This window comes from Trachemys scripta, chromosome 1, assembly GCF_013100865.1.
Source record: "Trachemys scripta elegans isolate TJP31775 chromosome 1, CAS_Tse_1.0, whole genome shotgun sequence".
In the NCBI taxonomy this organism is placed as follows: domain Eukaryota; kingdom Metazoa; phylum Chordata; order Testudines; family Emydidae; genus Trachemys; species Trachemys scripta.
The window spans coordinates 203,775,761-203,798,612 of record NC_048298.1 but is presented as its reverse complement, the minus strand read 5'-3'; the positions used below and the strand labels follow the sequence as shown (position 1 = coordinate 203,798,612).

Sequence of the window (22,852 nt, the reverse complement as noted above, 5' to 3'; positions counted from 1 at the left end):
GTGTAACTGAGATCCTAGTCTGACCCTCCCTGTATCTAGGCAGATCAGAAGCAGGGGAAACACTCCCATTCCAGCTTCACTTATTTGCTAGACAGAGCAGTAGTAGCCATGACATTTATGACTCACCACCAGGCTTAATGTGGTAGCTATGAAATCACTGGGGTTTCCTAGCACCTGTGCACTACTTGCTACGGAACATTAGCTGAACTACCTACCATGCTCAGCCTTATGAAGTGCTCCTGCCCCTGCAGCTCACTCTAGCATGGCTGTAGTAGGAACTGAAGTGGGTTCTTGTCTCAAGTATTACTTTTCAGATGTTTGTAGAGAGCATAAAATAACACTAATAATTACCACAAATCCTTTCAAAACTAATTTATAACAACATTGTAAATTTCACATTAATATGTTGATGCAAATATTGACATCATGTTTCTATCCATGAAAACTTTAATTACTTTCTAGGCCCCAATGTGTACAAACACAGACACAGTTAATCAAATAAAGTAGAGACATGCACTCATTTCACAGTTACCACTTAAGAGCATTTGAATATTTGCTCTGGCAAAGTCACATAATACTTTGTCCCACGAGTTACATATTTTTTCATAACCTTTTTCAGTATGTATCACAATAGCATTTGTCTATACTATGAAATATGACAATGTGTAGAGACTCTATAGTTACAGACATACCAATAGCTATAGTTGTGGATTGAGATGCCTGCTCACACATATCATGAATTCAAAAAAATTATTTATTTAGAGTACAGCAGGGCTCACTGTGAAATATAACACAGAGACAAATCTTATTATCCATAATTAGATGAGCCCAGTTAAGTCAAAGGGAGTTTTGTGTAATGAATGCAAGTTTAATGAGAGCTTACAAATAGTACCACTGAAGATATGATTGACACTTTAGTAAAACTAATATTTTCACGTTTTTACCAAGTAGTGCTATCATTTATACAGTAACAGTGGAAATAAATTATGAAATATAAATGTGTATTTAATACAATGTTGTATGTTACTGTAGACCAGGGGTGGCTAACCTGTGGCTCTGGAGCCACATGCGTCTCATCAGAAGTTAATATGCGGCTCCTTGTATAGGCACCGACTCCGGGGCTGGAGCTACAGGCACCAATTTTCCAATGTGCCAGGAGGTGCTCGCTGCTCAATCCCTGGCTCTGCCACAGGCCCTGCCCCCACTCCACACCTTCCTACTCCCGACTCTGAGCCTACCATGCCCTCACTTCCCCCCCCCCCCGAGTATCCCAGCACACCATGAAACAGCTGATCAGGAGGTGCGGGGAGGGAGGAGGAGGCACTGATTGGAGGGACTGCGAGTGGAAGGGAGGCGCTTGGAGTGGGGGGCGGGAGCTGATGGGAGGCTGATGACATATTACTGTGGCTCTTTGGCAATGTACATTGGTAAATTCTGGTTCCTTCTCAGGCTCAGGTTGGCTACTCCAGCTGTAGACAATCACTCTGCATGTCTATATACATATTAATGACATTATTGAACAGTTTTAGAACTACCAACTTTTTGCGCTTTGACTTTATTAGTTGAATAAACATCATCCTCTGACACACATGTATTTCATATCAGCAATAATTCTGTGGCTTATATCTCTCTGACTCACTTCTTTGAAGTCATTAAAGTGATCTATCTGGAGGATTAATCTCCCAGGTGTGTTGAGCACAGCTTTTATGTTAACTCTCCAGAAGGGCACGTGAAATGTTTTTTCACCCATCTCCCTGCCCGGGGTGAAAGTAACTTAAAGGACTTACCAGTATGCTGGAGTCCTGAGCAGGGTGCGGGGACTCAACGGGAAGGGGCCTGGCCTAAACCAGAAGAGGCGGGGCCTTTAGAGCCCTGGGCCCTTTACATCCTGATTTAGCTTCAGCTGTGGTAGGGGCGGCTGGGAGCCCCAGAGCCTTTAAATCTCTGCCAGAGCTACTAGCTGCAGAGGCACTGGGAGCCCCAGGGCTCGGGGGCCATTAAAAGGGCCTGGGGCTCCAGTTGCCACTACTGCAGCGGAGCCCCGGGCCCTTTAAATCGCTACCCCTAGTCACTCTCCAGTGGGCATGGATCCAAATTCCTAGTGAGAGCCAAACATCAGATTTTAAAGTAAAAAAAAAAAAGCTCAGAATCTGTTGGGTTTTGTTCTTTATTATTTGTTAAGTACCAGTGATAAGATACCAAATGCAGACAGTCCCTGACCTGAAGACATACAATGCCAACAAGACAGGCACATGCAACCACACAAAGTAGGAGGCCAGTGGAGGTAATGACAAGGAAATTCTTTCCTTAAAATATATTAATATTGACTCTTTACTGCTGAGCATCACAGTGAACCTTATGGAAGGATGTCAAAGAAGAGACACTATTGGCCTGTGTCACAGAGTAGGGTTGGAGTTCTGGGTACGGAGAAACCTGTTTGAGGGGAGGAGTGTATTCAGACCCTATGCACTCTAGCATGCTGCCGTTTTCCCTCTGATGACTGATATAGCTTTCATCACTTATCTAGTTTGTTCTATCATGAGCTTTCCGATTTTATAAATCATGGTACAAGTGATGAGTTAAGGAGGGTTACTGTTTCAGAGATGTGATCTTGAGAAGGGCTTGTCCAGGGTGAAAGACCCAAATTCTTCAGTGAGTAGAGCATATATTATAAACATGTTAGGCATAGAGGTCTTTTCACCTCTTTCTTGTACTAGTTGAATCAATCAACTATCCACACTTGTGATCATTCTAGTCCTTCACTTGGGAGTCAAGGAAAATAATGAATGAAACATTTTAAATTAACTGTTTGCAAACACTCACAATTTTCTTTCATAACCAGGTTTATTTCTTCACCTGTCTTCCCCCTACATATAGCAAATGCACTCATTAGTTCTCTTAAAGGGCCAAATCTAATGTTTTAAACACTCAACTGACTGAAAAATGGGGTATTGTGTGGGAAAATGCAACTGAAGCATTCCTTAACAACTGAAAATATCTAAAATAATTTTTACGTACCTCTCTTAAAAATATAAACAACACAAACATTTGGAATGAAAGTAAAGCATGAGAAATTTCAACCCAAAATGTAATTTTGAGATAGAAGCAAAATGAAAATAGGAACTTGGAATGAAAGTGCTAAGCCTACTAATGTGCAAAACTACACATTTGATAACATTGATAACAATGTTAATCCAAAAGGAAATAAATCATATATAAAATGTACTTGACTGTCATTTTAAATTATTAGCATCAATGATACATCACTCTTTTCATGTTTCCAATTTCATATTGAAACTTTTTTTTAAAAAATACAGTATGACAACACAATGATCTATTTAAAAAAAATAGCTTGATCAGATTCCTTTCTCATTCTAAAACTATCAATGTGTGTAACATTTTTGAGCCCTATTTTCTTGCATTTGGGGAGGAGATTATTATTCTTACCATCAATTAGAATGATACTGTAAGAAAAAATAGCACACAATCCAGAATTTGTAATATAATCAGAACACAGACACTAGATGAAGTGGGTGGATGGCTAATCGGTTCAAGCATTTTGTTGAACACACTGTGTTCAAGCACTATTCTTTTGAGAGCATTCCCTCCACCTCCCTTTTTTAATGTTTGTTTTTTCTAATTGAAATAACTAAAGGAAACAACCTGAAAAAGGTACAGGGAATGCCTCAGGATATACTGCTAGTTTTACCTTTCCAAAATTGGCTATGTGATAAGAATGCTGATTAGATAATGTGCTTTAAATGTGAAAGTGTTCCAGCATGAATTCCTAAAAGTTTATGAATTTCATGTTAAAGAATCCCAATGTGTTTAAAAAAAAATCGGGGTGGGGGACATCTTTTTTAATACACATCTTTTAAAAAAAATGCAGATGTAGTTTTAGGAAGTGTGGGTTATTGTTAGAAACTTTCTCTTTGAAAGTGTGGTTTTCACATAATGGCATAGCTAAATTGGTAGTATATAACAGGAATTTAGATTTCGGAAATCATACTGGAAACGTGGGCACCTCTATTACTTCACAAGAACCAGAAATTGAATTGAGGTTTTGTTGCTATGCCAGGTTGTGGCAATGGACCCACAAGTCAGTAGCTCAATTTTCTACTTCTCTGCATCAAATTTTCCCTTGAAAATGATGCATACAATCTTGAAAAATGGCAAGGAGGATGCTCTTAGAAGTGTTAAATATTTGGTTCACTGGGTTCTATCAGTAGGTAGGGCCTGCAGGGAGTTTGTTTATCCACCAGAACGATCTCATTATAAGGACAGTGATGTAGTGTGTGGTTTACTTCATACTCTGTAGCCATTCGAGGAAATAACTGAGTGAATGGTCCCTGTATTGTGCTATTATAAGTAGCAATAACTGGCAGCATATTAAAATGGAGATCAGGGAGTACAGCCACTCAGTTGAATGCAGCACTAAAATTTCAAGGCTGTTGAATTATTCAAGTATTTTTCAATTTATAAAATAAATATGTGATTGCTTGATGGAGTGATAATAGAAATATAGACAGAGAAAGGCTCAAGCTTGAGAAAATTCTCAGTACATATTTATTTGTCATAATTGTTTTCTGCCAGCATGAATGTATGTATTGATTGTGTGATGCTGTGATCATTGTTGTCATATACAAAGAAGGGTAACACTGGATCTGATTTTACAAAGTGTATTGAAAGATGAAGAAGAGAAAAGCATATGATCAAAGCAGAAGTGGGCCAAAATTGAGAACATATCTCAGTGGCACAAATAGCATTCTGCATACTCCATCACTCTTCTGAGTAGTGTCTTTGGAGGGAATTCAGCAAAGCATGTAAGCACCTGCTTAACTTTAAGCTTCTGCTTTAGTCCATCCCTATTTAGGAAGGCACTTAAGTGTGTGCTTTAGTAAGTCCCAGTGACATTATTAAGTATGGGATATTTTTTCAAACAGAAATGTCAGTTGGGTGCCTAACTCCCACTGAGTTTTTCAATGGGAGTTAGGCATGTAATTGATACCTGTGCCTTTGAAAATACATCCCTATGTGCTGCAGTTATTTGTGCATCGGGACATTAATTCCCATGGATTTCAGTGAGAGTATTCTTCATGTAAGGTGTCACCTAGGGTTGCCAACCCTCCAGGATTGGCCTGCAGTCTCCAGGAATTAAAGATCAATCTTCAATTAAAGAATATGTCATGTGCTGAAATCTCCAGGAATACATCCAAACAAAATTGGCAACCCTATGTCACCTCATGTGAATTGTATAGAAGAATCTGACCCTCATATACCTAGAATTATTTGACTTTAACTAAATATGTACAAATTCTCAGTGGAGAAGAAAAACTTCTTTTTTTGTTTTGTTAGCCAGATTTTCTAATCTCTTTAAATGCCTCCGGCTGTTCTTAGTCATTGTAAGTGTACTACATCAGATCTTTCTTGCTGTGCATTTTAGCAAGTCCCCTTTTTAAGTATCTGTTAAGTATCATTTGTCTATTTCTCTGTGTATATTTCTTTATCTATTGTATTACCCTATCACTATGATATCTCAAATACAGAGAGATGATTGCCTGCTAAAATATCACTATCAGTACCAGTGAAAAAAAAAATCCCTAATGGAATAACAGATAGACAATTCCATCATGGTATGAGTGCTTTAAACCTTCTGTCAAAAACCCATTTTCACCTTCTCATGGATCTAGACCTATTGGTATTGCACTTGAGCAGAGTGGGGTATCCCACATCTTATGTTTAACATATTTACAGTCCCTTCCAGCTGAAATGAGCTTAATGCAGCTACAACTGACTTGAATAGAAGTGTTGGTAGAGTTAAACTGGTGTAAAATTGGTGTAAGAACAAAATCAGAACAGCGCTCTCTCTCTCTTTCTCTCTCACACACACACACACACATTAAAAGCACAAATGAAAAAGGGACAAATATATTTCCTTAAGCTTAGTGTTGACAGTGATTCTACAGCTCGGTACCTTATGTACTCTGCATCATCAGTAACCAACTGAATTTTACAATGGGGTGAATTCTGATTCCATTATGCATATTTTCCTGGGTTGTTAATGTGTTTGGGAAATTATTTACTTATAGTTTAACTCTATTAAAACAACCAAACATCTTTTTAATATGAACTTTTGATAGGAAAAACGTGGAGTGTATGAGGGGACATGACAATATTAGTGGGGTTCTCTTACTACTTTCATCTGTGTTGAGAATAGTAGTGGCTATATTTAAATTTATCCAAGTGTGTGCTTTGTTTGTTCATTTTTTGTCTCTGAACTGGCCTGTAGTTTTCTTGGGGATTATATTCTAATAATAATCTTTTGACAACCACTTTAGATTACCACGCAGGTAATCAGTCTCTGTGTATCACAAGTATGTCAATTCAGAAGCTACACTTTGACGTGATGTATTTATATGTGTCTATAGATATATACACAACGTTTCTGGAAACCTAAGGGCTTGTCTATGCTTCACAGTTATTTTGGATTAAGGTATGGTATGAATTTAAAGCATGATAGCTATGCTGGAATAGTTTGTGTGTAGACATTCTTATTTCAGAATAAACATGTCCCTATTGGGAGCTATTCCAGTTGCTTTTCTCAGAAGACCAGTCCTAAAATTGTCTTATGTTCTTTAATTGTCCAGTGACAAGTCAGAGCATTTTTCAGTAGAGGAAGATTAAATATAAATAATTAATTGATTTCAGAAAGGATCAATCTGCATAAGAAAAATCTAGTATCAGAGGGGTAGCCGTGTTAGTCTGGATCTGTAAAAAGCAACAGAGAGTCACCCACAAAAGCTTATGCTCCAATACATCTGTTAGTCTTAAAGGTGCCACAGGACTCTCTGTTGCTTTTTAAAGAGAAATCTAGATGTTTTTTGTTGGCTGTAAAAATACTGATCCCCTGGTGTCAGTACATTATATGCATGTGTCTCTGCAACCACTAACTCTATGATGCTGTTCGACAACAAAACTCTGACATATTGCCTCTAGTAGTGAACCTGTTATCAACTCAAAATATGAGGAAGAGTTTCATTTTGTTTTGTTTTTTTCTTGATGGGAATTATGGTTAATCCATCAGGAAACTTTGAAAAATGCTACATTTTGAAAATTGCTTTGCAGGCAATACGCTATCTCTTCAAGCTTAAACTTCACTCAGTTAGGATCTCTTCTTGAGTCTTTGTACAAAGTGGGACTATCCAGCCGTATAACACAAAGTCTTATAGACAAATCAGCATCCAAATTTGTTATTGCATTTTCCAGTAAAACAAGGCAAGAAAGAGAGAAAATGATAAACTGGTGATATCACCCAGGCACTAAGGTGCCTGTTTTTGAAGGGAATTAAAATTTTAGCATTTTTTGTCCGCTTAAAAAAATTCTGAAATGGCAAGGCATTTTTCAGTAATGCTCCTCTCCTTTGAATATGGCATATTCTGGTGGCATTAAGTTTACTGTAAACAGAAATAATCTCATGAGGTGGTGATCTGATTTCTAATCTGGTTTATTGGTAAACTCGGCAATGAATCTTAGCACGTATAGATCATGAGATCTCAAAGCTCTTTTTACAAAGAATGGTAACTATCATTATCCCATTTTACATATTGGAACTGAGGAACAGGTAGATTAAAAGACTTGTCCAAGTCTGTGGCAGAGAGAGGAGCAGAACCTAAGATTCCTGTAGGCCCCATGCCTTTTCTTCAGGACCACAGTCATTCTCATCTGAGTTTTGACTTGAGGCTCAGTCAGGGTTAGGACTAAGATTGGAATTAGACTCAGATAGTGCAGACATTTTGAGAAGAGCTGTGAGTTGATTTTGACTGCATTCAAACTGGAAGGTATTCCCCATTCTCTTTTCGAATCTAACCAAGATCCAAAACATATAGGAGCGTGTGATTGGTTCTGGATTTTTAACTGTAAATTTCCACTGAAATTCTAAGGATTTATTTTCAAGTTTTGCCCGCCTCAACTGACAAAGTGGAATTGGGCTATACTCTCAGAGCCCAATGGAATGGCTGGGTTTTACATTGTGCCCTGAATTTCAACAGACAGGCTATTTCAGACCAGTGGGGGAAATAAGTCTCAAAGCTGGGAGCTTTGACTCCTAACTGCCAGATGTTCAAATCTAGGTACAATCAGAAGAAGTATCCTAGCTAATCCCAGTTGTTTTGACATATATAAAGAGCTATTTTCTCAAGTAGCCAGAACTCAAGCCACATAAAACTTGAGATCATCACCAAGAAGCTGAATCAAATCCAAAAACTAACAGGAAGTTCGTACACTTTTCAGAAAGTTGGTGTAACATGCTCTGGTCATGGTGCATTTAGTACCATCTGTTATTTCCAAAATTACAGTAAAACTACCAAATATAAATCTGTAGTTATATTACAGTGTAAGTAATAAATACTTAAATAATATTTGTGCTTTACAGCAAACAGCGATAGAGCAAAATACTGAAAAACTGTCTGCATTTAAGATTTTCAGGTTTTGTTTGTTGTCATAGAAATATCATTTTTATATATGCAGTAATAGTTTCACTGAGCTTCATTGCAAGTAGAATATTTGTACAGCCAATTTATTTTTAATGCTCCTTTAATACTACATCTCTTGAATTTTAAAAGCATTATTCATTTAATAGTTAACTCTTCTTTTTGCACATGAGTGTATTATGCCTTCCAACACATTTGACTAAGTTCACTAAACTAGATTGCAAGTGACACAAATACATGTATTGTCTTGGTATTTTTTCCATGGGGAATTCTAAACTGAAATAAATCAAGGTTAAGTGTTCTGCATAGCTGATCCTCCATTCAACACAAACAAAAATATGTAGTGCAATAGGTATTCTTCCATAGTATGTTTCCATGGATTCATCATGTTCAAGGGATCTGGTGTCACTAAAATTGAAGGTCCTGAGAGAGAAGCCAAGGCTAATAAAGTGGCATTATAAACCAAAAGCATACAAACTAAATTAAATAGTAAAGGTCAAAATTACAATCTGATAATGAACTAACATGAGGAAGCTGTTACCTAATAACTTATATAATGGAGTTAACACTGCTCAAAGATGCATTTTAATTTACTGATTAGTTCTGGGTTTCCAAGCCGACAGATTTATGGTGCTCAGTAAGGTAAAGACTGGAACTATCAGAAATGGAAATTCATTCTAGAATTACCAATACTGTTAAGAACGCTGGGGCCCTGCTGGAAAACAGGGCATATGCCCCCGCTAAATTGTATAAAGCTCCCATTGTAACCCCTGCAGATTTCCAAGATATGGGACTTTAAAAAAAATACATTTGTGTATTGTATCGCAACCTCATCTCTTCTGCAATACTGAATCTTGTCTGATCTAGGCCTCTGGCAGAGGTGATTTTTTTGGCGGGGGGGAAGGGATGGACACTTTGGGTTATTTGAAAATGGAACACCCTCTGGCCTCCCCCAAAATTAAATAAGGAAACTAATTAATCCACAAACAATATGGAATATTTCACTATATGGATGGCCATTCCTTACACACCTTGATTCTAATATTGTCCTGTACTGTATTGACAATGTTGGGCAGCAGTTATACTACTATGTCATACTTTATATATTCATGTCATCATAACATTTGACTATATGTAATATATACTCCTTTACATTTATAAAAAATATGTATATTATATTATCTGTGGACTCTTAAAAATGATTTTTTTTAAAAGGCTTTTCTCCCCAATTAAAAAAAAAAAAAGAATCTGGCATTGTACAACTACATAGCAATAGATAGTAAGACTAGTTGTACATTTTCTGACAAAAGGTTTTTGTGACAAAAATTGGGTTTTTGAGTACACAGTTATTTGCAAGTATCAGAGGGGTAGCCGTGTTAGTCTGAATCTGTAAAAAGCAACAGAGAGTCCTGTGGCACCTTTAAGACTAACAGAAGTATTGGGAGCATAAGCTTCGTGGGTAAGAACCTCACTTCTTCAGATGTACTTGCATCTGAAGAAGTGAGGTTCTTACCCACAAAAGCTTATGCTCCCAATACTTCTGTTAGTCTTAAAGGTGCCACAGGACCCTCTGTTGCAGTTATTTGCAAGTGTCTGTTCACCTTGAAAGTTTTTGATTTTTTTATTGGAATACGATTTTTTATAAAGTTTGAGAGGTTTTTTTGGTAGAAAGTCAACATTTCCCAAGAAAATAAAAACAAACCAAAACCCCCTCTTTTTTGAGCAAGTCTAATTGATAGATCCTGTCCTGAAGAGTTACTTTGTTCCTCTATGTTGCAGTTATGATTGGATAGCGTTAACCTTGACTGAGAATTTAGTCTGTGCTTAGCATTTTATGAAAACTGAAGTACAGAATTACTGGTAGCAGGAACAGTAAAATACCAAACACAGGACATGCTATCTCATCCCCAGCATTTTGTAGCACTGAAAGCTCAGATTTTCCTAGTAACCTGTTCCTTCATTTATCAAGTGAGGATGCCTTGAATCATTTTTTCCTAATACTCTGTCCTGCTGCACAATCACCAATACTGTTAAGAACTTTTTTTTCATAAGATCTAACTTAAACTTTTCCTTTCTTAGCTTCAAGCCACTGCTCCTTGTCCTAACATCATCTGAGACTGAATAATTCCCTTCTTTCATTTACATTGTTACCTTGAAGGAATTTGATTAATGCAATTCACTGATTATGACACCTTCTGTGGCAGGTGGCCACCCTGTTACACTAATTTAATTCCAATATTTTATAATAATTCACTTTAAAGTTACACAGTAGAGAAAAATAATAATTGCATATAATCATAGGAATTATCAAGATTTACCTTAAGTTCATCTGATAACTCTTTTCTACACAGTAGAAAAAATGGTGTTAATAGCAAAAAAGAAAAAAAAAAGGCAAGTTTTGCATGTACTTAACAATTAATAGTGCTGCTAGATGTTTCAGTGGGAATGGTGTAAGATAGAGTGTTTTTACCTCAGCTGTAACCCGTGTAACTTTAAACTGCAGCTCTGCTATTAGGCTGCTACTGTATTTAGTTGGCTGAAGGCTCTGTTTACATATACAGTTTAGATATACAGTCTGTATATACACACACATTTATTTCTCTCTTTCTTTTCTTTTAGCTGATGGATGCACTGACTGGTCGGTGGATTACAAGAAGTATCAAGTTCTAGTGGGAGAGCCTGTTCGTATAAAATGTGCATTATTTTATGGCTATATCAGAGCAAATTACTCTCTAGCACAAAGTGCTGGCCTTAGTTTGATGTGGTACAAAAGCTCTGGACCTGGAGATTTTGAGGAACCTATAGCTTTTGATGGAACTAGAATGAGTAAAGAAGAGGATTCTATTTGGTTTCGGCCAACAGTGGTGCAAGACAGCGGTCTTTACGCGTGTGTTATAAGGTACTTTTAAAAAAAAATTATGCTTGAATACAGTGAAACACAGTAGAATTATTGCTCCTAATACTGAACCTTTATGCTACCATCCACAGCACATAATGTTTTCAGTGATTTTGGTCTTTTTTCCCCCTGATTGTGAATGTTTCATGAGTAACTTAGGTTTTTCTTGAAAGTACTCAATATTCAGAATTATTTGCTGTATAATTTATAATTTTAGCTTGTAGATTTATATTCAAAATGTGAAGTATATTGATTAGTTTTTATTGGACATATCAGTCATGTTACAGTTCCCTCTTGGATGTGCATAACTATGAGAATGAAGTTTCTAGTGTGATTATTTGTTTACAAATTCAGAATTTATTTTCTACACGTTTTCTCCAATATTACCTTTGTACAGACTGATTTTTGCAAAATGTTTTGCTAATAACTAATTAACTAGAATATTTTCATAAAGTGAATTAAAAATGGGTTTAAATGCAATCAAAGCAAACTCATTAAAAAGTTTACAGTATATGCACCCTTCTATAACTGTCACTGGCTCAGTCCTGGATTGGGAGCTTAGGATGCTCGGTACCTTCCAAAGGTACCCAGCACCGTATAGTATTAAACCCCATTATCACAAAATCAAGTGTAGTTCTATTTCTTATTTTGGAGATGAATGTTCCACTTCTTTCTGCATTTCTGATAGGTCATATTGATGTATTGTTTCCAGCCCACAGAGAAAATAGAGACCATCTGGCCACCCACTTATCTTTTCAATATAGAATTAATTTTACAGATAAATTAAAATGATGCAAATAAAAAAACCCTACTTGCAGAGGGGAAGCACAGTGGTAATTATAGGTAAATGCTTGTTTTTTATCATGAGCCACTGTATGTGATAAACATTAAAACTCCTAGAAAACTATTATTTTTGTATCCTGGTAGCCTGTATTAATGCACTTTTTTAAACAGATTTTATTTATGATGGTTAAGAACTTCATATAATTTACTTGGAAAGAAATGCTACTCTTGAAACACCCACAAACTCTGCTGGATATCAACATGAGTTCTGTGTGCGTGGATAGAGGGCAGATAAATATGACCTTTTTGCCCAAATCCTGAAATCTTTTGTCAGGTATAAAGCCTATTAGCATTTAAAATCAGTGGGCCTTATTATGATAATATGCTCTATACCCAACAATAAGAGTTTGTGAAGTTGGACCCCAAAAGTTAATATATACAGTACTTCAGTGACCTTATTAGAGAATATAATGTGAGGCAAAACAATAAAACACAAAACAGTGAATTACTAAGTGAATGCCTCCTCTCCTAAATTCTCACGTTATGAACTAATGGTCTTAACAACATAAGTTTATAAAAAATATCTGAGATTTTGAGGTAAAGCAGTGCAGAAAAATTCACTAAGGTTCTAGCAGCTCTTCCTAAGCTATCACTGTTGAAATAGCTAGGAAAAACCGCACCATCATGACAGCTCTGTTACTGTCATCACCACTGAAACTACTAGAACATTCTGCGCTGCTGTCTTGTAGGTGGTGCCAGGAGGCAGAGTGAGCTGTAGAATCTGGAGAGGCATATGTAGGCTTGTATGTAATTTTTGCCAAGAAAGACATTGTAATATGCAGTAATGATGTGTGTGTGTGTGTGTGTGTGTGTGTGTGTGTTTTAAGATTCTTTGTTCTTGTTCAAAGGGTCTCTAAAACAATTCCACAATGATGCTAAGCTTACTTTAGGGCTGTACTGAGCAGCTCAGTTAAGGCAAAGGGGACGCATAGTGATACACTCATGACCATAGTGTGACTACTTGCACTGTTTTGAGTACTGTATGGAGCAAGGAAAAACACTGTGCTACAAATGAAACTTTTTGAAAAGTTTAAAGCAAATAACCCAACTCTTTGAGTTCTAAAGCTCAAAAATGACGGTGGTAGAGAAATCACATTTCTGACAATAGCAAATGAGTTCTTATTTAAGGAGTATTCATAACTCAGGAAGAGATCTTGACTTTGACTTCAAATTCCTTGCACACTTACTCCTCCATGAGAACTAATATGTAAGTCGGAATGCAGCTTGTCCTCTCTCTGTATCCGATATATTGCTTTGGCAGTACTTGAATCACATAAATCGTGTTAGTAGGCTCCTACTCCCAACTGCATGTCACAAATAGTCTTAAGAGTTTCCCTCTTACCACATCCATTCTTGCTCTGACATTTGTGGTCCTCTACTTGCCATATGTCTTGGGGGACAAAGGCTCAATGATCCATTAGTAAATAAAGTCCTATCACAGAGTAGAAGAGGAGCTAAATTGTTGGGGAGGAAGGGAGGGAATCACTGAAAAGAATTTTCTCATGACCTCTGGAAGGAGGTTGCCTCTTGTTGTTAAGAGCAACAGAAGTAAAGAACAGAAATGGATGGTTGACAAGTCCCTGGGCCATCAGAAATTCACGTAGGGGCTATCAGAGCATGAAGAACAGATAAATAGGCAAGTAAGGAAGGTGAGCTTTAGAAAAACTACATACAGCTTTCTTCAAATCCCAGACATAGGAAGAAGGGGTGGAGTGGCCCGGGGTTTACCATTTGCTTTGCCCTTTGCAACTGCTCTCCTCTCCTCTGCTGGTATCCTATCCCATTTCTGTACCCCTGATCCTTATGTAAACAGTGACGAAAAGAAATTTCTCAGCTTGCAGAAAAAATAGAGCAACTGGGATACTGAATTGTGAGTATATAGATATAGTGATAAGTGAAGTACTATATATAAATGTTTAGATACATGGTTTGGGCAGCCTCCCAAAAGGATGTGCTAGCAGAAGCGAATAATCTGATCCCAAGTGGAATACCTCTTCCCACTTTGTTGAGGACAGTTCTTTGCCAGTCTGACTCCCTTCCCTTCCCTTCACTTCAGGAGCTAAAGATTGGTGCTTGTGTGCGTGTGTGCATGCACACACCCACATCCTCTCACTCCTCTCTCCTATGCTTGCAACATCAATCCTCTCCAACTTCCCATTCTAGCCCTCACCTTTGCCCTTCAGTAAATGCTGCCAGCCATAAGAAACATGCACAGCATCATCAACATTTTGCAACACCTTTTTGCTATATTCAATTAATCTGCTTCAAACATGCAGGCTATAGATACCTTCCACCAAGTTAATGCTTCCTGGAGGCAAGATGGAGAGGTCACCAGATTGGGCTGGAAGTGGAGGAGAAGGCTTGCTGTCCCTGTGGCTATCTTCTTTGATCACTATCACATTAGTAGCATTGAAAAGACTGCTAGACCTATAGAGTAATGATGCATACCACCCATTATTTTGTAGCAGCCTTATACATGTAAAAAAAGTAAACAAATTTTATCTTATATACAAAAGTACTTTCATGTGCTGTGACCTGTATTCTGCGTTGCAACCCTGAGGAAGTTGAAAGCTGTAGAAAATAAAGGTTTACAGTGGATATTCCATCACGCTGTTATCTATTGTGTTTCCTAGATTGCACTATTGTTGAATGAATATATTTCTAAAGAATTCTCAGATTTTTTATAAAAAAAAACCTTGCCTTTTCAGTTCCAGGATCAAGTCTGTCTCTCTAGATGATCAACTTTTTGTTCATTATTACTGCCCGATGACTCATTAATGTACAGCTGCTAAGAAAAAATAGTCTTTTGTGTAGACAGACAAGAACTTTGTACATTGTCATTATGCTGTGTACGTACTTGTAAGAGTTTGTGCTTGAATTACAACTTATATTATTTCTGTGATAGCAATCAATAGTCAGTATTCTCTTCTCAAACTCTGCATCCCTCTTCTTGCAACAACTTGTGACTATGATACCCTTTTACATTATTTTCCTTGTTGTCTGGCTATACCAGAAGGAGCACAGGAGACACTGGGTATGGTTTAATTATTAGATGTCTGGAAGAACCCTGCAGATTAAAGAGTACAGTGCAGGTAACTCCATAATCATTTCAATATCTATTTGGGGACTTCCGTCAGCCCCCCGCCCCTTCTATCTTGGTCTATGAGGAGTAAGGTGGGCTATAGAGGAGGGGGTGTTTGGCTCCCTGCCGTGCCAGTCATAGGTGCCCTGAACATCTCCCTATTCTGCTTCTTTAACAAACACCTTCTTTAAATACTTTACCAAACCATCCATGTGATCTCTGTATCCCCTCCCTTCAGAGTACCTGCACTGGACGTTCACCACAAGGAGGCACCAGCAGTTAGCTTGATTGCCTCCCCCACATACCCAGCAGGGTTCCCAGACATCTCTCACTGCCCCCTATAATAACCAAAAATGTGTCTGTGCCCAAGTCCGACAGGTGAATTCCATTACCTCTGAATAATTCTGTTGCCCCATATGCTATGTCAGGATGCAAAATTACCAACCTCCCTTATGATCCCCATGAATTTGGCCATGTCCCTACTGATATAACGCCTAGTTTTATCAAACTGTGGGTGGGAGGGGGCTTCACAGCTCTCTGCCACACCCTGCATTGAAGGACGTTTCACCACACAGTTTTTACTCCTGGAAAAAGTTCCAGGATCTGCCTCAAGTCCCTCTTAACTCTGAGCATTAAGGCTACCCCTTTACAAATCTCTAAATCATTTTCTCCAAGGTACACCACTATTATATATGGTGCCTACTGATGATCCCCCACAGTGTACAAAAGTGACATCAACTGGTCCTGTAACATGCCCCTTGTTCTGTGCCAGCTCAGGATTGCATCATCACTGAGCCCCAGCTGTGAACCCTCAGGCAACCTGAATGTCCGCTTACGCACCCAGTGAACAATACTGTGCCCACAGATCCACACCACCATCTGCATGGCCCATCTTCCCACATCTGGAATAAGAACACAACAAAAAAATTATGCTGACTCTCCACTGGGGTCTCGCATACATTCTATATGCTTTCAAATGCCAACACCCAATTGCTTGAATTGCCCCAGCTCCCATACCTGGCTGTGTCACTGCTGTTATCTTCCCAAACCTGAATGCATGGGAACCAAATTCATGGGCTGGAAATCTCAGCCTCGTCAGTCCCTGTCTCAACACCATAACAAACGGATATGTTCTGAGGGGACTCCCGTCACTGCATAAAGAGGGGCCCATCCCTTCCCAGTCTTATTGCCATGTATGCTCTCAAAGCCTCCCCTGGGCTAAGGCCAGGCTTGCCACCCTCCCGTAGGATAATGGTTATGCCAAAGCCTCCTTGATCCATCTTTGACTTTCTCAAGTTTTAATATAACTGCTTGCCCCTGCCAATGTATATTCCACAGTTCCACACCCTTCCAGTAGAGTCCCTACAGGACCCAGGTACTAGCCTGCTGATCTTGAAAGTTGAAAAAAATTACACCAAAAATGCTGCCCTGGTCATAATCATAGAATCATAGAACCATAAGGTTAGAAGGGACCACAAAGGTCATCGAGTCTAACCCCCTGCCAAGATGCAGGATTTGTGTCTAAACCATCCAAGACAGATGGCTATCCAGCCTCCTTTTGAAAATCTCCAGTGAAGGAGCTTCCACAACCTCCCTAGGCAGTCTGTTCCATTGTCCTACTGTTCTTACAGCTAAGTTTTTCCTGAGATTTAATCTATATCTGACAGCCAACTGGCGATGTAAGTAATGCAGTGTCTACACGGACATTGTGTTGCCCTAACTATATTGACCTAAGTGCTATGCCTCTCAGTGAGGTGGAGTTTTTAAGTTGATGTCGTGGTTAACTTACATCGGCCAGGGCATCATTGTAATGTATACACTGACAGAGTTAGGTTGACGTAAGCTACCTTATGTCAACCTAACTCTGTAGTATAGGCCAGGCCTCAGTATCCTATTATGCAAATATCTTATAATTTTTATAGCATCTCATAAATCCTGAGCATTTGAGCTTTGGAATCTAAACCACGTGTACTACTAGAGTCCCTCTGTTTTATTGTATGGCCCTAGTTATGTTAAAGAAAGCTTTCTTAACTAATTTGTTTTTTTTTTGTTGCTGTTGCTGTGCTCAAAGATATTATTTTCTTGGACAATTGTGAACATTTGAGAAAAAGAATTTTTGTGGCTTGTTTAAATAAACACCTCCTGGATATTACCAACCACCTGATATATTACTGACCACCTGACCAGGATGGTGATAGTGACTGTGAAATGCCCATGGAGATTAGAGAGGCTATTAAAATAAAAAATCTCAATAATAATGGGGGATTTCAATTATCCTCATATTGACTGGGTACATGTCACCTCAGGACGGGATACAGAGAGAAAGTTTCTTGACACCTTAAATGACTGCTTTGTGGAGCAGTTGGTCCTGGAGCCCACCAGAAGAGAGGCAATTCTTGATTTAGTCCTAAGTGGAGCACAGGATCTGGTAGAAGAGGTGAATATAGCTGGACCACTTGGTAATAGTGATCATAATATAATAAAATTTAATATCCCTGTGGCAGGAAAAACACCACAATGGCCTAAGACTATAGCATTTAATTTCAGAAAGGGGAACTACACAAAAATGAGGAGGTTAGTTAAACAGAATTTAAAGGGTACAGTGCCAAAAGTGAAATCTCTGCAAGCTGTGTGGAAACTTTTTAAAGACACCATAATAGAGGCTCAGCTTAAATGTATACATCAAATTAAAATACATAGTAAGAGAACCAAAAAAAGAGCCACCGTGGCTAAACAACAAAGTTAAAGAAGCAGTGAGAGGCAAAAACGCATCCTTTAAAAAGTGGAAGTTAAATCCTAGTGAGGAAAATAGAAAGGAGCATAAACACTGGCAAATGAAGTGTAAAAATGCAATTAGGAAGGCCCAAAAATAATTTGAGGAACAGTTAGCCAAAGTCTCAAAAAGTAATAGAAATTTTTTTTAAGTACATCAGAAGCAGGAAGCCTGCTAAACAACCAGTGGGGCCACTGGATGATCGAGGTGCTAAAGGAGCACTCAAGGATGATAAGGCCATTGCAGAGAAACTACATGAATTCTTTGCATCGGTCTTAACAGCTGAGGATGTGAGGGAGAGCCATTGTTTTTAGGTGAAAGATCTGAGGAACTGTCCCAGATTGAGGTGTCATTACAGGAGGTTTTGGAACAAATTGATAAATTAAACAGCAATAAGTCACGAAGACCAGATGGTATTCACCCAAGAGTTCTGAACAAACTCAAATGTAAAATTGCAGAACTACTAACTGTAGTCTGTAACCTATCATTTAAATCAGCTTCTGTACCAGATGACTGGAGGATAGCTAATGTGACACCAATTTTTAAAAAGGGCTCCAAAGGTGATCCCAGCAATTACAGGCCTGTAAGCCTGACTTCAGTAGCGGGCAAACTGGGCAAAACTATAATAAAGAATATTGTCAGACATATAGGTGAACATAATTTATTGAGGAAGAGTCAACATGGTTTTAGTAAAGGGAAATCATACCTCAGCAATCTACTATAATTTTTTGAGGGGGTCAACAAGCATGTGGACCAAGGGGATCCAGTGGATATAGGCTATATGCATCCGAAGAAGTGGGCTGTAGTCCACAAAAGCTTATGCTCTAATAAATTTGTTAGTCTCTAAGGTGCCACAAGTACTCCTGTTCTTTTAGTGGATATAGTGTACTTAGATTTTCAGAAAGCCTTTGACAAGGTGCCTCACCGAAGGCTCTTACGCAAAGTAAGCTGCCATGGGATAAGAGGGAAGGTGCTCTCATGGATTGGTAACTGATTAAAAGATAGGAAACAAAAGGTAGGTATAAATGGTCAGTTTTCAGAATGGAGAGAGGTAAATAGTGGTGTCCCCCAGGGGTCTGTTCTGGGACCAGTCCTATTCAACATATTCATAAATTATCTGGAAAAAGGGGTAAACAGTGAAGTGGCAAAATTTGCAGATGATACAAAATTACTAAAGATAGTTAAGACCCAGGCAGACTGTGAAGAGCTACAAAAGGATCTCTCAAAACCGGGTGACTGGGCAACAAAATGGCCTATGGTATCAGAGGGGTAGCCGTGTTAGTCTGGATCTGTAAAAAGCAACAAAGAGTCCTGTGGCACCTTAAAGACTAAAATGGCCCATGAAATGTAATGTTGATAAATGCAAAGTAATGCACATTGGAAAGCATAATCCCAATTATACATATAAAGTGATGAGGTCTACATTAGCTGTTACAACTCAAAAAAGATCTTGGAGTTATTGTGGATAGTTCTCTGAAAACATCAACTCAAAGTGCAGCAGCAGTCAAAAAAGCAAACAGAATGCTGGGAATAATTAAGAAAGGGATAGTTAATAGGACAGAAAATATCATGTTGCCTCTCTATAAATCCATGGTATGCCCACATCTTGAATACTGTGTGCAGATGTGGGCACCCCATCTCAAAAAAGATATATTGGAATTGGAAAAGGTTTAGAAAAGGGCAACAAAAATTATTAGGGGTATGGAATGGCTTATATATGAGGAAAGATGAATAAGACGGAGTTTTCATATTGGAAAAGAGACGGCTAAGGGGAGATATGATTGAGGTCTATAAAATCATGACTGATGTAGAGAAAGTAGATAAGGAAGTGTTGTTTACTACTTCTCATAACACAAGAACTAGGGGTCACCAAATGAAATTAATAGGCAGCAGGTTTAAAACAAAATAAAGGAAGTATTTCTTCACACAATGCACATTCAACTTGTTGAACTCCTTGCCAGAGGTGGTTGTGAAGGCCAAAACCATAACAGGGTTCAAAAAAGAATTAGATCATAGAATCATAGAATATTAGAGTTGGAAGAGACCTCAGGAGGTCATCTAGTCCAATCCCCTGCTCAAAGCAGGACCAACACCAACACCAATCATAAATTCATGAAGGATAGGTCCATCCATGGCTATTAGCCAGGATGGGCAGGAATGGAGTCCTAGCCTCTGTTTGACAGAAGCTGGGAATGAACGACAGGGGTGGATCACTTGATGATTACCTGTTTTGTTCATTCCCTCTGGGGCACTGGCCACTGTCGGAAGAGAGGATACTGGGCTAGATGGACCTTTGGTCTAATACAGTAGGGCCATTCTTATGTAGCATACATGTCAAACATTGCAATTCTTGTTCAGGTATACAAGACAGACTTGGTTATGATAAGGCTAAGCAAAATAGCTCCATGAAGTAATTGCCAGCAAGAGCCTTTTTAAGGTTGACCTAATGCATCGTAAAGACACTGAAGCAGTTTACAAATGTGTCAATTAATAAGAATATTTGTGACCTGCCTTCACCTGAGTTAATGCATACCCAACAATCAACTAGGTATAACCCTATAGTTTGTATAATAATTTGAGTTGCTTTGAAGGTTCAGATTCAATTTTGAATTTCAGGTTCAGATTGGGAATAACAACTGCCCAGATAAATACGTTTCTAGTTGGGATGGGCAAATAGATTCAGACAAATTAACCAACTTGTCCCACAATCTTGAATCTTCAACCATTACCAGGATCAAATTTAAACCTAACATTTTGGGGGTTCTGAAATATTCAGATAAGGGGAGGTTCTACTTCTGAATGAAAACAGGATGTGAGAAGTGATCTTATTCTCATGAAATTTTCAGCCCACTTTTGCCAGGTCTAGAGGCCTAAACAGTTAGAACAGACATCCAGATTTGTGTACTTATCATAACCTAAACTTGAAGCTTTTTGGTAACCACCAAGTGCAATTTTTATTTTGGGGCAGATCCACAATAGGAAGAACTTAAAAATTCAAGACTGTAGATGCGTGGTAAAAAGGTAGATTATTAATTATTCATATATTATAAAGCCAGAAAGGACCCTAGTGATCATCTCGTCTGACCTTAGAGGCCGTAGAATTTCCATTAATTAATTCCTGTTTGAACTACAACATATCTTTTAGAAAAATGTCCCATCTGGATTTAAATATTGTCAGTGATGGAGAATCCACCACAATCCTTGGTAAATTGTTTCAAATGGTTAACTACCTTTACTGTTAACATTTTGCTCCTTATTTTCAGTCTGAATTTGTCTAGCATTCAAATTCCAGCCATTGAGCAATACACATCTGAGTTGCATTAATCCTGCTATGACATATCAGTAAGGGCAGTGGCCTCAGGATCAGGGTCTTCCTATGCTCTATAATATAGTCACTGATATTCTGCCGATGTGTTAACATGAAGGTGCTTCTGACTTTTCACAACGTAAGGTAATTTTCATTGCTATCTAGCTACACTTTTAACCCCTGCAGTACATAACTTAGTTGAAACTTTTTTGCTTTTATAAAGACTAGAATATGGGAATTCTACGATATAGTTGCATAAAAGAAATAATGTAACTTCTCTGCCGCTTAGTTTAATTGTAGAAATTGATTCTACTTGTGCTCCACACAAGGGTATTTTAAATAAAGAAATATATTGACTTTGTCAACAACATTTTGTTTTTAAAAACAACTCCAAATAGTAGAAATGAAAATGGTATAAATGAATGTGTATTAGCCTCTTATTCATTCTTTCCCTAGCCATGATATGAACAACAAATTGAGACTACCATCAATTTATGAAAAGGTAATCCTATTTCTTTAACTCATAGCAAAGTTTCATTGGGTATGTCTACATTGAGATAAAACCCCACAGCTCCGTGTCTCAGAGCCTGGGTCAGCTGACTTGGGTTCACCAGGCTCTGGCTGAAAGGCTCACAATAGCAGGGTAGACTTTAGGATCAGGCTGGAGCCTGAACTCTGAGACCAGCTCGACTCTCACCACTCATGGGGTCCCAAAGGTCTATACTGTAGTTCTATAGCCTTGCAGCCCAAGCCCGCGAGGCTGAGTCAGCTGACCCAGGCCAGCTGTGGCTATGCTGTGCGTCTTTTATTGTAGTGTAGACATAACCATCATTAGTTTATATAACATCAGATTTATCCAGTGGCTGGATTTGAATCTTCATATTCATTTTAAAGATTATCAGCATTGCTCTTCTCTGGCTTACTATTAACTTTTGGAAGAGGCTGTCATGAATGACATACCCAATGAAGGCTATTTCAACTTAACTAACTTAAGTAATTACAGTCCTAGTATTCACTTGCAATTACTGCGAAGAGCTAAATTATGCTTGTGATGTATCTTCATATACTGTTGTAATTTAAGGATATACATATGAAGTTTACAATATTACTGACATGTACAATTCATTTATCTAAAAAAACCCTGTAATTTTAAGCCAAAATAACACAACAATTATATACTAAAAAAAAACAGACCAAACCAAAACTCACCACTTTCAGGGAAGAATTCTTTTAAATTATCATTTAGGGAGCAGTTCAAATCCTGTAATGTCTTAGTCCACTCCCCCGTGAAGACTTCTTGGATAGCAACCTCTCTGTGCACTGGTTCCTGACAATCACATTGTACATATATACATATAGGTGTTGTAATTTCCATTGTCAGAAATATTGAATAAAATACAAGGAGGGCAAAGACACCTCTGCTTTTGGGGTGGGAGGAAAGTTGAGTCTAAAAGAAATAGGA

At 38.2% G+C, this 22,852-nt stretch overlaps 1 protein-coding gene across 1 annotated transcript in view; it reads left to right on the top strand.

The window, feature by feature from the left end:
• The window catches only part of IL1RAPL1 (interleukin 1 receptor accessory protein like 1), a 1,127,404-nt gene that overhangs the window by 593,123 nt on the left and 511,429 nt on the right, over positions 1–22,852 (top strand). The window contains exon 3 of the mRNA XM_034754902.1: positions 11,109–11,388. Within this exon, the coding sequence (XP_034610793.1) occupies positions 11,109–11,388 (280 nt within the window). The remainder of the gene's footprint in view (positions 1–11,108; positions 11,389–22,852) is intronic.